The sequence below is a fragment of the Pteropus medius genome, unplaced genomic scaffold (assembly GCF_902729225.1).
Source record: "Pteropus medius unplaced genomic scaffold, Ma_sr-lr_union100, whole genome shotgun sequence".
In the NCBI taxonomy this organism is placed as follows: Eukaryota; Metazoa; Chordata; class Mammalia; order Chiroptera; family Pteropodidae; genus Pteropus; species Pteropus medius.
Genome location: NW_024349800.1, coordinates 30,162,277 through 30,178,582, shown reverse-complemented (window position 1 = coordinate 30,178,582; position 16,306 = coordinate 30,162,277). Strand labels below are relative to the sequence as shown.

General features: G+C 38.8%; 1 protein-coding gene and 1 pseudogene across 2 annotated transcripts in view; one reads left to right on the top strand and one right to left on the bottom strand.

Annotated features, from left to right (window-relative positions):
- The window catches only part of SPTBN1 (spectrin beta, non-erythrocytic 1), a 180,097-nt gene that overhangs the window by 40,829 nt on the left and 122,962 nt on the right, over positions 1–16,306 (top strand). For both annotated transcript variants that reach the window (XM_039887149.1, XM_039887150.1), the window contains exon 2: positions 9,219–9,413. In XM_039887149.1, the coding sequence (XP_039743083.1) occupies positions 9,266–9,413 (148 nt within the window). In that variant the 5' untranslated portion in view covers positions 9,219–9,265. The remainder of the gene's footprint in view (positions 1–9,218; positions 9,414–16,306) is intronic.
- On the bottom strand, positions 8,766–8,884 carry LOC120622514 (uncharacterized; annotated as a pseudogene).

Below are 16,306 nucleotides of genomic sequence, written 5' to 3'. Positions count from 1 at the left end.
TAAAAAATAGTAAATGAGGATAATTTTTATGCAGTATATTAAGAATTTTTCTTTCATTTGAGGCATTCAGTAAATCTGTTTATGGTTTCACTGTTCTTTGTACAGTTTACTCTGTAAAATGGAGGAAGGTGAAGGAGATGCCCTGTTTTCCCCCTTATATTGTACTCTTCCTTTTTGTAGAAATGCATTCTTGGTCATACTGCGTAATGTGTTATTAAGCCATAGTACTTTTTTTTAAGTAAGGGAAGATTTATTGATAGAAAAAAAGCCCTAGTAGTTCCTCCAATCCACCTTTAGTGATGGGTTCTTTTTAATGGATTGTTTTAAAATAAAATGAATTATGATCATTATATGTTTCTCTAGAAAAGTCTTTAAAAATAATTAATTTCCTTTATAATAAGGGTTAATTTTGTTCCTCGAAACAGTGGAGCTTGGTGTTAACTTGCCCATGTTAAAAAATAAAATTTGTCTCTGGAGTTTTATTTGTAAAACTGGAACTAGCCTTCCAGTGGCATCTTTCATCATTGTAGGAAAGAGGTTATTTCTGAATATTGGGAATGAAGGTGTCTTAGTCTGTTTGAGCTGCTGTAACAAAATACCATAGATGGGGTGGCTTATAAACAATAAACGGTTATTCCTCATAGTTCTGGAATCTGGAAAGCCCAAGACCCAGGCTCCAGTACTTTTGGTGTCTGGTGAGGACTGCCCCGTGGTTCATAGACTGCTGTCATCTTGCTCCAACCTCATGTGGCGGAAGAAATGAGGTTACACTCTGGATGTCATCTATAACAGCACTGATCCCATTCATGAGGGCTCTGCCTTCATGACTAATCTCCTCTCAAAAGCCACACCTCTAGATGCCATCACATTGGGCATTAGGATTTAACATGTGAATTTCGGGGAGACACACACATTCAGTCTATAGCAGGAGGTTTATAATGGGCGCTTTAGTCTTTGAGTATTGTAGACAGAAAATGGCTAAACCATCACTGTTTCCCTCAAGTACAGCTGTGAGTGTTTGTGGAGAGCAGCTCACTGTGAAATTTTTGTATCAGAGACGTGATGAATGGGACCCATGGTATGGGACATTCTGATTCTTTTGTACAAAGAAATATGCTCTTTATTTTGTGATCTTCTAGGCCTGACTTCAAAGTCTTCACTTACTTAAAGGTGATACACATTTTCTCTTAACTTAGACAGTGTTTCTTAAACTTTTTTTCATTATTCCTTTTCTTTACCGGGAATCTTTTAGACATTTTTTTCCTAATCTCCCACCCATGAAATTTTAATAACACAGAATGCTGGATCTCTATGCTTATGTGAAAATGAGTGAATTTTTTCACTCCATCCCCAAAATAAATTTTCATTCTTTGGGAGCAATACCACCCCCATTAAGAATGCACAGAGCTAGGAGGCTTGGTTAGGTGGGTTGCTGCCCTGTGCAGTAATTAGAATTTGAACAGAGTTAACCTGTTTACTTCTTTAAGAACCTTGAGTCCATTAGATATTTTTCTGATATATGGGCCACTATTAAAGTTTTGTGCCTCAAAATACAGGCAAAATTATTTGTTTAAAGCATGGGCTTTGCAGCCATACACACCTGGTTCAGATCCTCTTGGCTTCTTCATTTCCTTGCTATGCTACCACAGGCAAAACCTTAGTTTATTCATCTGTAAAATAGGGCTAATAATAATATCTACCTCAAAAGTTTGCTAGGGAAGACTGAATAAAATAGCAAGTAAAGTACCATTGACATATAAAGTAAACCAGCAAGAAAATTAAATTATTTGTAATAGTATTGGACTTTTCTTTGGTTGTTAGACTCATCCGTTCTGCATTTTAAAGATTAGTTTGAGTTCTGATGGTCCTGGATTCAATAATTTATTAAAGATATTATAGATGTTGGATTTAGAGCTGTGTGACTCAATCCAGTTGTTTAACTCTTTGGTAGGCCCCAGTTTCCACATTTTATTAAGATAGAAAACAAAATAAACTGGTCGGAACTTCGTATATGGTGGTAATCCTAAGAAATATAAATTAATTATGTTTGCCCACTAAACAACAGAGCTTCTTGGATTTTAAAAATAAGAGAAATACCTAAAACAAAGATGAAAAGATGAACTACCAGAATGGAAAAAATATATACCAGTCAAATATTCTATCAATAAAAGTAGAATTAATGTGTAAATAGGGAGAAAATAGAATATTTTATAACATTAACAACCTACCAAAAAGATAAAATAATTGTGATTTTTATATGTATCCAGGGAATTAGAAGGAAAATCTGATCAGACTGTGATCATAGTGGGAGCTTTTAACATGCTAAATAAAACAGATGAAAATTAGTATAGGGTATTTGAAGGCCACCTTTGACGAGGTTTAATTATTGAGCATCTCTCAGTACCCTTCTGTCTCCAAATGGTCTATGAATTTTGGTGAGTTTGTACAGCTGTGTCATACTTTTTATATAGTTGATGTGTTCCTGTAAAGCTGTAAGTAACTTGGATGATTTAAAAGGTAAATGATACTGTTAAACAGTAACCTTCAAGGCCAAAAGTTTTTCTGAAAGAGTTTATTGAGCCAGAAAAAGGACCAGGACCTGAGGCATGCAGCCTACACTACCAGCAGCAGGGCTAGGTGGGGAAGACAAACGTGCCTGCCATCCTGGGGTTGACTCTAATATATAATCAGTTTGAGAAAGAAAGATGTAAATTGTTTTGAAAGACTTTACCTTGGCTCTAGATAAGGGGCCAGAGAAGATGAAGCAGAGCTAGTTCTGGCGTAGGTGTGTAATTTGTAAGGTAGAAGTTTTTGCTGCTCTTGGATTGGTTGTGGGCATCAGGAAAGTTCACTCATACACAGGATATGGTGGCATCTGGTGGTTGGCTGTTCTCTCTGTAAGAGCTGAAATGGCCATGTCTTCGTGAGCAGAGAACTCAGAATCTTTAGAATGGTATCTTGGGGCTTTTTTGTGGAGCTAGCCCCACGAACCTGAGTAACCATATGTTGGCCAAGTTTATTTGCCACCTTGGTGCTAGGTGTGGCTTCCTGCAGATATTCCTCCTTATTGACTGTTTTATGCATGCTGCAGGATTCTTGGATGGGCAAATTGTATACATCTGCTTTCTGGTGACTGAAGAGTTGAGAAAGGTGAGGCAGAACTCTTAACAGGTCTCTTTCTGGAAATGCTCAGGCACCCAGTTTGGTCTCTGAGGGTCCCTGAGCAGGAAGATAGCACACACACCAGCAGTCCAATACATGCTTTTTCAAGTCTTTATGAGCATAGTGGAAGGGTTTTAAGTGTTTGCGGAACATTTGGTCTGTGAATTCTGCCAAAGTAATTGTTAGCATATGGTTTTCCTCCTCAAAAAGGATTGGCAAATGTTAGTCACCTTTTTAAGTTTTGCTTAACTTATTTGAGCTTTTAATTAAGATTGGTTGTGTGTGTGTGTGTGTGTGTGTCCTCTTTTTTGCTTTACTCTCTGAAATCTGAGTAGTTTAGATTAAAAAAAAAATTATTTTCATGAATAAAAATTAAAGAGGGAAGCCGAAATTTTAATATGCACATGGAGAGGCACCTTACTAAATGTGTATTCATGTTCATTAGCAGCTTTGTCTAAAAATGTAACTTCCCGGAAAGCACAGTGCTTGTTGCCAGGTCCATGCTGCTCAGAGGAGTATGTGTTGTGGGCTTTGCGACTGATGGAGATAGACCAGGGTGGCAGCTTGAATTGACATTGCTCCTATGGCTTCACCTTCCAGTCCTCCATCTACTAGTTTTTCACCCACCTAGCCAGCCCATAAATAAATAATTAGCAAACACTTAATGTTTCTAGGCACCCCGGTAGAAGTTGAGAGAGAAAGACATTATGATGGAGACATGACCTCAAGTCTTTGGCCTATTGACAATACGTAAACAGAAGTTTTGTAATTATGAAACAATCTTATAATGATAAGTGATAGGTCAAAGTGTATATGTCTGGGAGGGAGTACAGATGCGGGCTGTCCAAGGTTGTCTAATTTAGGTGGTGGTGGTGGGTAATTAGTGGTGGCTTCCTGGAGGAAGTGATAGATTCATTAGGATTTGTGGGAAAGGTGGAGAGCTGTTTGGGTACTAGTTTTGGAAGCGAGACAAGAACATGAACTTTTTCCTCAGGAACTGCAAGAGCTTAGGACAGGAATAGTGGGTTTAGGACAAGAATATTAAGACCTGGTTGGAGAGCTGGGCAGGATCCCCTCATGAAGGATCTCATTTCTCTTCAAGCTTTCTGACATTAGTCTAAAGGCATGGGGAGTTATTATTCTGAAGGCATGGGCATTGGTGGGTGTTAGTTCCAGGAATGAAATGATTAGAATTATATTTGAGGAAGGTCCCTCTGGTGGCAATGCAGGGAAATGGATTAGGGGTTAAAATTAGAGGTGAGGCATCACGTAGCAAACTATTGCTTGAGCTAACTCACAAAGTTTCCAGGAGGTAGAAGCAGCCATGGGGCGTGAATATGGGAGGAGAGGGAGAAATGAAGGATGACTGAAAGGTTTCTGGTTGAGGCAACCGGGAGAAATCAGGGTGCTAGCTAGTGAGGGAGTGACAGGAAAAACAGGGCTTGGAGAGAGGAATTGTGAGTTTAGTTTTAGACACTGATTTATTGATCCGTAGGAGATAACTACACTTAGCCATCCAGGGAGCAGTTGTCAGCACAGGGTAGGAGCCAAGACAGGGGAGTGGGTAATGTCTGCTCCCCAGGGATTTTGTACAGTTACAGAGAGGGAAGCTTAGAGATAAACTGTAAAGAACAAAAACCTGTGCATTGGTCTAATACCTGTGTGACATGGAAAATAGATGTGGGATCTTGGAAAGTAACAGAACAAATAAAATGTTTTTTGTCTGGGCTTTGCCAGGTATTGACTTTCATAATTTTAATCAGTAAAGAGGAGAACTAATAGAATACTCCTAAGATTTGGAACAATGATGCTCCAGTTTTTTTCCTAATGGTTATGACCTTGTAGCAGGCAGCACATGCCAGAGTTGTAGGAACCTCTTTGCCTCATAGGTCCAAGATAATTGTTACTCATCTATTTCTGTTTTGGTCTTATTGAAGCAGAAAATGATGAAGCTTTTAGAATTTCTTTTTATCTTTTGGAAAATTCTAGTTCAGAGGACATGGAGTAGAGAAGAGAAATTTGGTGGAGAAGGCTTGGCTTTTTTTACATATTCCTTTCTGTCTGTCTGTCTCTCTCTCTGTGTCTCTCTGTCTCTCTTTCCCTCTGTCTCTCAGGATGAAGAAGAGCAGGGAAGGTAGATATGTGCTTTTAACCATCTTCCCAAAACCTAGCCATAAAAAGCATGGTTATTATGCATATTGCAGCCAGGATATTACTGCTTTTTATTCATTCAAGGATTATTTTAAAAGTTCCTGCTGTGGTGATCAAGTTGAATAGAATCTGGGCCATCACGCAGCCCGCAGAGGCAATGAGAACCCTTCCCTGGTAGAGGAGATTGGGTTTTTTCATGCCAACTTTACATAGTCTTTTCAAGCTTTCCTAAAGGCAGATCCACCAGGCAGAATTCCAAGATGGCCAGGCTTCCTCTCTTCTCTCCTCCTAATCTTCCCACAGCCATTTAAGAAGTACAGATTACTTCACTGGCCCTTGGGACACATGGCTGATGGCACCTTGGGAAAATCTAGCCTTTTATAGATAACTTCCTGGGGACACCTATATGTGTGATACAACTGCCTTCATAGCTGACACAGTTCCTTGTTGAAATGGGTTAAAGGATAATTATGTGTTTGCAGCATGCTGCATTTTCTGGACTCCCCATGCTGTGTGCACACCTGTCCATGCTCTTTCCTGGATTCTGACTATCCCTTTATCCTCACATTGCTCCACTGTTGCTGTTGAATTCCTGTTGTTGCTGTTGAATACTTAGAAGGACCCTTTCACTATGGCCCTGGTGGGGATGTGGGATGTTTTGCTTTGACATTGCCCTGAAAATTAAAAAATGTCCCTGATATCCACATTCTTAGAAACCTGAATGAAGCAATACCTTATAGCATTAATATTTCTTTGTACACAGACTAGTATCAAATTTTAAGACTCTAAATGTTAAGAGCAACTGTAAAATCACTCAATAGAATATACTTACTGGCTTAGGTGCTTCTCACCCTCATTTTTGTTTTAAGGGACAATGGTGTTAAGAATACCATTAAAGAATTATTAGGGGAAAAATATGCTTATGTTCTCGTTAAGGACTTATTTTAAGCTTAAGGAAAGGATTAACACTTTCTCATTGAGAAATTTGTGGAAAGCAGTTGGTGATTTGGGGGATAATTCAGTAGTAGGAAAAGATTCATGGGGAGCAAAGGGTTGTGGCTGGGTTTACTCAAGAGTCAGGTGTGGTGAAGCTAGGGCACAGGTTGGTTAGCTGCCCAGAAGGCTGCGGTGTGGCTTGTTCTCAGCGGTCAGCAGGTGGCACCAGATAGCCAAAACCAGTCTAGAGAGAGGTGTGTGATGGTTAGATTTCACCTGGGATTGTGTGAAATCGCTCTTTCTATGCTTTCATAAATTTGGAATTACTAGCACTTTTACATTTTCCCCTTAAAGATGGCAGCCTCCAAGGCCGAACTTTATAAAAGTCTTTGATATTGATATAGTCAAGAAAATTAACCATCTCAAAGTTCAAATGACAGTATCAAATTTTAAGACTCTAAATGTTAAGAGCAACTGTAAGATCACTGAATAGAATATACTTACTGGCTTAGGTTTTTGAAATATTTTGTTTTTATGAAATCTTATAAATACATCGCTAATAATAGTTGGTAAAAATAGTTTATCTACTGACAAATTTATGTTGTTGGGATTGATTGTCTGCCTGATGGGAATACAGGATTTTATATGCAACAAAGATCTTTTTGTGTGAGCAAAGATGGGTGACTATTTGAGTTACAGATGTCTGGCTCAGTTGTAAGGTGGACACAGTGCTTTTTCCTTAGGAATATGTAGAGTGTGTTGGTGATGTTCTTGAGTAACTGGGGATGAAACAGCTAATGACAAAAGGGGAGGCAGTTCTATGTTCTTCCACCAATAATTATACTGATTAAGGTGCAGTTCATTTGTTTCAGCTTAGTTTATTTACTATGGGAATCTGGTTGCATGTGACACCTGTGGTTCTGTGCTAGAACTTGAGAAAAGCTACATTTGAAGCACAATAAGAGAAGTGTTTCTTTTCTGCATATGTGGCTTTATTTTCTTTGTATGGTGGCATCTGTGAGGGGAAAAATCAGCTCTAGTGATTATTTTGTGGTTGCTGGTGGTGGTCAGGTTTTTTTAGTGTATAAACTCGAGAGATGAGGCCTGCTTTACTCTGATCCGTGTGCATATTCTTGGTGCACAGCGAATGAGACTTTCATTAAATAAGCATATGATAAATTATTGAATCTTAAGATGAAGGAGTGGGACAGGATGGGAGGGAGAACAAACAACATTTTCCTTGGGACTTCCTCCTTCTCTTCCTCTTAACTTACCTAGCTAGCTTTGTATATAAAACATATAGAAATTTAAACACACAAGTAGGAATTAAGAACTCGTCCTTGCTGAAAATGTATCTTCCATGCAGCACCAGGATTTATCTTTTAAAAACATAACATCCAGTAGTGTCAGTTATTAGCTGAAAATCCTGCTGTGCCTTTCATCGCACTTAGGTTCACAGAGCCCTTTGTGGTCTGGTCCCACCTACCTTTCCAACCTCATTTCCTTGGCTGTCCCCCTGACCACCAGACAGATTCCAGCCTCACTGACCTAGTCATTCCTCCAACAAGTGATGGGTGTCTCACTGTAGAGCCTATACACAGGCCGTTTCCTTTGCCTGGAATGCCATTCCTTTTGCTCAGGGCGTGACTTGTTCCCTTTTGACATTGGGATCTCAGTTTAAATAAACACTGAGAGAGGTCCTCCCTGACCACCAAATCTAAAATGTGTTCTCACTCACCTTCTATCATATCACTTCACTTTTATTTTCTTTCAACCGCCTTGCTTTTGGTCTGGCTCCTCCTACCAGGACATAAGCTCGACTAGAGCCTGGTCCTTATCCTTGTTTACTGTTATCTCTAGCATCTGGAACTGGCTGAGCATGGAGTAAGTCCTCAGTACATTCTGGATGAATAATAGTTGTATTGAGGAAGCCATATTGAAAGCTAAATGTATTTATTTCTCTTAATTTTATTAGGTATTGTAATAAACTGAAGACAGCAGTGGGCCAAAAATTGAGGCCTAGATTTTTGTTTCCCATTTATCCCTGAAAAAATTGTGTGACCATGGGTGGATCCCTGGGGTGTGGGTAGTAAGAATTCATAGCAACACAGCAACATAAATTATTGCAGCCATTACTTATTGAATATCTACTATGCACCGATACTGTCCTTGGTGCCACACATTTACTATCTCATTTAATCTCAGGCATCAGTTTTCTAATATGTAAATGAGATGTTTAGATGAAAAATGCTCTGTTCTCTTATATAACATTTTATGAATTTCCAGGAGAAGCTTAAAGATTATAGTTTATGTTGACACATAATAGAAATAAATGAGTTCATTCAGAAGCCCCAAGTAGCTATTCACCTAGCTCTGATAAAACTTTCAAATTGCAAAGTTTATTTTTTTATTATGTATTTATTATTTTTTTATTTGTTAGGCGAAGCAACCCTTGGTTGACCTCACAGATTGCAATGACCTTGTCAACTTACAGTCTCTTGTTTTTTAATTTTTTACGCCTGCAGCACCTGGTCTTCCTAGGTGGTCTCCCATCCAAGTAATAACCAGGGCTGACCCTGCTTAGCTTCCGAGATCAGCCGGGATCGGGCTTGTTTAGAGTAGCATGGCTGTAGACTAAAGTTGTGAAGTTTAAATTTTAGAAAGAAGGAAGAAGCTCATCCTTTGTTGGGCATTCATCATATTCAACTCTCTCAACAATTTATAGAGTTATCTTCCCTCTTTGATGGTTGGGGAAATGGAAGGTTAGAGATGTTAAGTACCTTGGCCAAGGTCACACACATGTTTTGAAGAAGTGCTGAAAGTTCAAAACCAGCTTTGCTTGACTCCAGAGACCTGTTCTTGATCTGTGTAAATTGTTTTACCTTCTACTCACCTTTATCCCAGTAGGTTTTGTGGGGTTTCTGCACTCTTTAGATGACTCCACAAGTTTTTCCTTGTCTTTCTCACAGAATTCTAAGGAGGAGCTGATGTGGAGGAGCCGCTGAGACAGTTCAGGATGACGACCACAGTAGCCACAGACTACGACAACATTGAGATCCAGCAGCAGTACAGCGATGTCAACAACCGTTGGGACGTGGATGACTGGGACAATGAGAACAGCTCCGCAAGGCTCTTTGAGCGGTCTCGCATCAAGGCTCTGGCAGGTAAGTGTCCTTCAAACTCTGTCACAGAGACCCAGGATGCCTTACAGTTCCTTTTAAAATCATCCACCCTGGCTCCCTTACAAGACTGGCTCACCTCTACTTAAACATGTCCCATGAGAGCTAGCTGACCATTGTATAAAGTAACCAGTTCCATATTGGGAGAACTATCAGTCTTAAGTCCAAAATGATGCAGAACAGAGAGATTTTTATGACAGTTCAGCAAGAGCTGCCCTAGAATTGTAAGAATTTTATTTTTGATGCATCTTACGTTTCAAAATGATGAAGCTTAAATATATAAATATAGCTGTGTACTTAGTGCCTGTGATGTATTAATTGACCTGACCTGTTACAATATTTACTTTGAATGATCAAGGTTAGTTAGCATTACCTGCAAGGGTTTTAGATCAAAAAGGACTAGCTTAATCTGATGAGGGGACATTTAATGCTATAACAGGTAAGTTTGCCATTGATTCATTAAAATTAGCAGAAACACATCCTCTCGTTGTGATTTCTTGCTCCCTTGTTGCTGCTGAATATCTAGAACACACTTTCACCATGGCCCTGGTTGGGGTGAGGACTGTTTTGCCCTGAAAATCAGAAAAGAGTTTTTTCACAATGAATAATCAGCAGTACTGAATCAATTTAAACCAAGGGTCATAATGGAGTTTATGCAAGGTCTTGCATCTGTACTTTGAGATTTCAAATAAAATAGTTTCTAGGTGAGAAAAGTGGGTTTATGATTTTTTTTTTCTTAATGTAATCATAGTCATGACTTAAACAGGTAAGTTTATTGTTGTTTGTGAAAATAGCTCACTTTTTTGTTACCTATACAGTGTAATTTGATTCGAGGCTTGTATCATTTTAGAGACCTCTTGATTGTAAGCAAAAGGAAAACTAACCCAAAGTGGTTTAAATGACAAAGAGAGTTTACTGATCAAATAGTAAACAAATTGGTCTTCAAGCAAGAGTTACTCCTGGTGTTAAACAGTGTGATCAGTTTCTTTCTGCCCGCTTTTTGGCTTTACTCAGTAGTGTGGACTCATTTTCAGGAAGGCTCTGGGAACACTGTAATCCCAAGATAGGTGACCTGGGTCCCAGATCTGTCTGTGAGGACATCGAGCAGAAAAGAGCACCCCTGCACCCCGAGCACTTCCACCACGGCCCTGGGACCAGTCTCACTTACGCGATTGATTTTGACGTGGGTCCTGTGCCTTTCTCAGAACCTTTCTCCAGTTGGAATCAGAGAAGAGGATATGCTGATTGACATCAGCTAATCAGGACACACTCTAGGAGTGAGGTGGTGGTGGGGAGGGGTCAGTCCCACCCAAATAGTTTAGGTAGAAAATTTGGAATATAGCAGGAAGTGGGAAGAGGGAAAAAGATGTTGGGAATACAGACAATTAAATGCTACAGGAAAATTATTTAGCTGCCTTAAAATCATTTGTTTCTTCAGTGGTGGTGATTTGAAGATCTTTCTTGAGCTTGCCTGCTTTGAGGACATAAATGAATGATTAACCAGATAGTCACTCTAGAATTGGAGCTTTATTTTCCAGCTTATTCATTAACATGAAACCTTAAGAAAACCATGATTCTGACTTGTGCTAGTGGATTGATTTTTTACATCTCTTACCTCTTTTTCTCACATCTTCATTTGAGCCTTTAGACCAGTATGATATTGGTGGCTAGTTATCTTTGAACGTGAGCCATTTATTTTCTGTTTCATTAATAGGAATTTATCTTTTAACAATGCAGTGCATCTTGTGTTGGTAGTGTAACTGCTACCTTGTGTTGTGTCCTTTACTAAGTGGCTTTAAATGTCTGTATCTCTGAGGAAATAAGGTGAGTTAAACTACTTCCTACTTCATCTTTAGGAATTGCTTTTAACAATGGTATAGTAAGAAATAAATTTTGTCTTCTCTCCAGTTCCTGACACAGAGCTCCTAAAACCCTTGGAATTTCCTGAGTGGCTTTTGTTATTCTAAAGAGTCTCTTTCCTCATACCTGGATTTATGCTAATGAGGTGACTTAGGGTCTATCCCCTATGTAGCCTTACTACTGGACCCTGGTCACTGGAGACACCAAGTGATTAGAAGGTGGGAACTTTCAGCCCTATCCACTAATCTCCTGGGAAGGTGGGGCTGGAGATTGGGCTTAATCACCAGTGGCCAATGATTTAATCAATCATGCCTACATAATAAAACCTCCATAAAAACCCGTAACTGTGATTGGGTTTGGAGAGCTTCTGGGTTGGGGAACATATCACTGTGCTGGGAGCTGGTACACCCTGAGAGGGCATAGAAGTTGTGCGTCCTGCTGTACCTTGCCCTATGCACCTGTTTATCCATTTGGCTGTTTATCCTGGGTTGTCCTTTATAATAAACTGAGAAACATAAGTAAAGTGTTTTCCTGAGTTTTGTAAGTTCTAGCAAATTATTGAACCTGAGGAGTGGGAATGGTCATGGAAACTCCTGAATTTATAGCCACTCAGTCAGAAGTACAGTGGCCTGGCACTGGCGATTGGCATCTGGGGTAGTAGCAGTCTAGTGGGACAGAGCCCTTAACTTGTGGGGTCTGTGCTAACTCAGGTAGTTAGTGTCAGAATTGAATTGAACTCTCGGACACCCTTTTGGTGTCAGAGTATCAGACTCAGTAAGATATTTCACGGGGAAGATGTATAATATCTTCTCTGGTGTGTGTAACGTCCATTTAACAAAAGTAGGAATCGGGCCTACAACCACTCGTGAAATGCCAGTTTATTACTGCAAGGATGAAAGAGTCTGGAGCTGGTTCATGTCCATTGTCCAGTGAGCTTTGAACCATTCCATTCTCCTTAAACTTTTTTGCTTGAAAATCTGACTCATATCTCAGTCACTCATCACCCCTCCTGCTCCTCAGTAGTTAGAAACATCAGAGGGAAACACCAAGTGGAAGCATAGAGAACTGAGCTCTCCCGTCTTCATGGTGTATAGCCATCCCCAACCTTTCTGGCACCAGGGACCGGTGCTCCTATGAGAATCTAATGCCTGATGATCTGGGGTGGAGCTGTGGTGGTGATGCTAGCGTTGGGGAGCGGCTGCAAATACAGTTGGTGGGGGAGGGTTGGGGACCCCTGGTCTTCCTAGAGCCTCTCCTAGTGGAATTTGAAAACAGAAACTTTTTCTCAAAGTAAAGAAAAGCTTCATCTGAAAGCATTTCCCTCACACAAGTTGGGTGAAGAGGGAGTCTCTCAAATCTTTAGCTTGTAAAAGTTCAAGACTTAGGCATGTTTTAGAAAATAATTAAAATTATTATTGACAGTAGCCACATTTTCAAAATTTTATATACACGAAACTGGTGAGATATATACTTATGCCTAAAATTGAATGTGCTACCATTTACAGTTCAGAAGGAAGATGAGAACTTTGATCCATCATGTTGTATAGCAAAGAGATTATGGCATGCTAATTCAGCCTGGGGACAGAGCTGTGAAGTGATTTTTATGCATTCTGTAAATGATTTCCCACATCCCATGAGGGCATACCCACATTCCTGACCTCTGACCAGATTACCTCAGTAGTGTGGAACACGTGGTGAGAAAGAAAGTAATTCAAAATAAGCTGGACTTCTGGGAAACCAGCATTTTATTTGAAATGAAACATAAAACTTTAAACTTTTAAGAAATGTAAACATTAAATGTTTTTGTTTTTATTTTACAAGTGATAGGCGTTTATGGTTGTAGGTTATATTTTGTGGAATCAACACAAATTAGGGGAAGTAGGAAAAGTCATCTTCTAAAAAGTACATTAAGCTTGAAAATATTGATAAAGTAATTACAGTTAATATCTTATATCAATACTCATAAACAGTGAATATAAAAAATTGGGAGAATACCAAAATATTCACTGTTTATTTCTGAGTGACTTTCCTATTTTCTTACCTTATTTGGATTTTTTCCTGAAAGAAAATCTGAGCTATTTTGTAATTAGGGGGAAACATCTTAACATCCAATGTTACATTGAGAAGTTTAGATTAATTTTTTTTCCCCAAAAATAAAGGCATATAGAGGAAAAAGCTTTCATATTAATGAGCATTAAAAAAAGAGACAAATTTAAAAAGAGATTACTCTGGGAGTTGTCACTCAACATTTATGAGATAAAGTTTTGCATAAGAGCCTTTCTGCTAAGCTATGGACATGACAAAAGAAATTGACTGAGTTTACATGGTTATGAGGAACTCAGACAGCTGATAGCCATAGGAAGATGAGGTAAAAGCACCTAATTGTTTCTTTTACATTACATGTGTAGAGTAAAGAATTATTATTGGCTGTGTTTATAGGCCAGACTCCTTTTAAACATAGTCATTTATTTGAGTGACCAAGAAATTTGGTGAAGCTTTTAAATTAGCTAAAGTAGTGATTTATTTCAAATATTTAGATTACTCCAAAAGAAATGTAACACTAGCCACATGTAATTTTGTTTTCTAAGTAAGATATTTCAGTTAATCAATTATGTAAAATATTATGCTGTCACCACATAGTCAGTATAAAAAATTATTAGTGAGATACTTTCCATCTTTTATATTAAGTCTTTGAAATCCATTATGTATTTTACTACCCACATTTCACATAGTAGTTGCATGTGCCCAGTGGCTACCGATTGGGACAGTGAAACTCAATTGCTTTCACGTATGCACTTCTATTGGCTAAAACTTTATAGATCCTGCCAAATAAATGTGAGCCTTAAAATACCCATCAAGTATTTGGTCTTGGGTCTATTTATGAAGCAGTAAGTAAATAGTTGGTCACTTGGCTAAATGTGAATTTCAGTTTTGATGAGGAATAATACATCAACCGAATTATTATTTTAAAAACATTTTAGTGCTTTCCAGTGCTAAACTGTTATCAAGTGGATGCAAGATCCTCTACAACATCTATAACTTTGCTCTTTCACCTGAAAACTTTGCACCCTCCTCAAGCACTGTTTTTGGATGCAGAAGACTCTGTACCACATTTGTTTAAAAATGCACATTCCAGGGTCCTTCCAGCCCCCATAAATTGAGTCTCACTACTGTGGGAGGGAGCACAGGAATCTCCATTCTTAATGCCTACAATACACTTTGAGAAACACTTTCCTGGGACATGACCTAAGTGTCCTCACTTAATATTCAAATCCTTTTATCCTTGAGTATTCCCACCAAAGTGAATCAACTCTTTATCTTTCCTTTAAAATAGTAATCTTTATTTTCCCTCAGTTAGCAGGTCACAGTTTATGTTCTGGTATCTTGACACCTAAGAAGGCGTAATGTTCTGCTCAAACTGAGTATAGTGCTATCTCCTGGCAGGGGGAACACACATTCTTCCTGTAATACCTGGCCTCACACACCCCTGTCTGGGTGGATCCTTCTCCAGGTGGAGATGATTGAGTGTCCCCCGCCCCTCACTCCAGGAGAGCGGAAAATTACTCTGGGCCTAAATTAGCTCTCTAATGCTAATTAAAATTAGTGGAGACACTTGAAAAGTATATCCTAAAAAAATCTACAATTATAGATAAAAATATTCAGGCCCAGGGACTGAGAATTAGAGTAGAATATGCCATCACTTTCTCCCAGGTGACTGCAAATTTCCAGCTATCATTGAAGTTATGTGCTTAAATTATTTACTTAATCCCAAAATAGACAGACCTGCACATAGATGGAGGATATTTATTTTAAAACCATAAAAGATTTTTAAGTTTACCTTTTTTTTGAGAGAAGTCTTAATGTCTTTCCTACCTGCAATCATGAGTTTTTAATTAGGTGGTCTAGATACGGGCTTTATATTTTTCATGATCTCCTATAGCATGGTGGTTTTACTTAGATACTTTCCATAGTATTTAAATTGAATATTAATTTAAAATGAACATATGTATATAATATTTTACTTTTTTCTAGTAAAAGTACAGAGCCAGCTTTTGAATATGTAAAGAGAGATATAAAACATAGTCTGGAATTGTCTAAAATAGGAAGATAAAACCTATTTACATGAAACATTAACTAAACTTGTGTAAGTGCCAAGAATGTAGTGTAGGTAATTAGTGCCCTAATAATTTAGAGAAAAAGATTGATCACAAGAGAAAAAAAACCAAAGTCGTTTTAAAAGGATGGGTTGAGTAATGTAAAGACTTTGGAACTTGGAGGGAGAGAGACTGGGCCCTGAACCACCACTGCTTTAGTTTCCTCTGCAGCAAAATAGAGACCAGGCTGCAGATCTCTGAGGCCCCCTCTCATTAAAACAGAAAGTCTGTTTTTGGCTTCTCAAAGTGATACACTACCTGAAACTTGGACTCATTCCTTGAAAAATAAGCTAGAGCTTTCCTTATTCCCATACCCATAGCCCTGGTCAGATACCCCAAGGGAAAGGCTTCTTGCATGATGGAATGGATTTTTATAGTCAAGATCAACAGGAATTTCATAGTTACCCATTATTTTCCTCATCCACTCTTGAGACTGTTTCCCTAAATTATTCATTATTTGGAATTATTCGTGAGAGGGGCACAGTCCCTAGCACATAGTAAATAAACCACCCATTATTTGTGAAATCTGAATCTGAAAGAGCATTTCATATCAAAGAAGTTGATGAAAGCTACTGAGGAGAAAGTCTGTTTAGGTCATTAAATGCAGTCTCAGATTATATCCTCGGTTTATTTTCCGTACACATGTGGCTTCAGTAGTTCTCTGATCATAGGAATGCAGGGATGTTTTCTTTCTTTTTTGGGTACAGTTTCCTCAGGTTTTCTTCCCCTCCCTTTCTGCTTACTGCTGCCGCGGTACTCCTTACCCCTCCCCACTTTTGAAATCAGGTTGGATTCCTGCTGCTGTTCCTCAGATTCTGTCCTCACCTCAGCAATGGCCTAAATCCCATAGTATGTGAGGCGAAC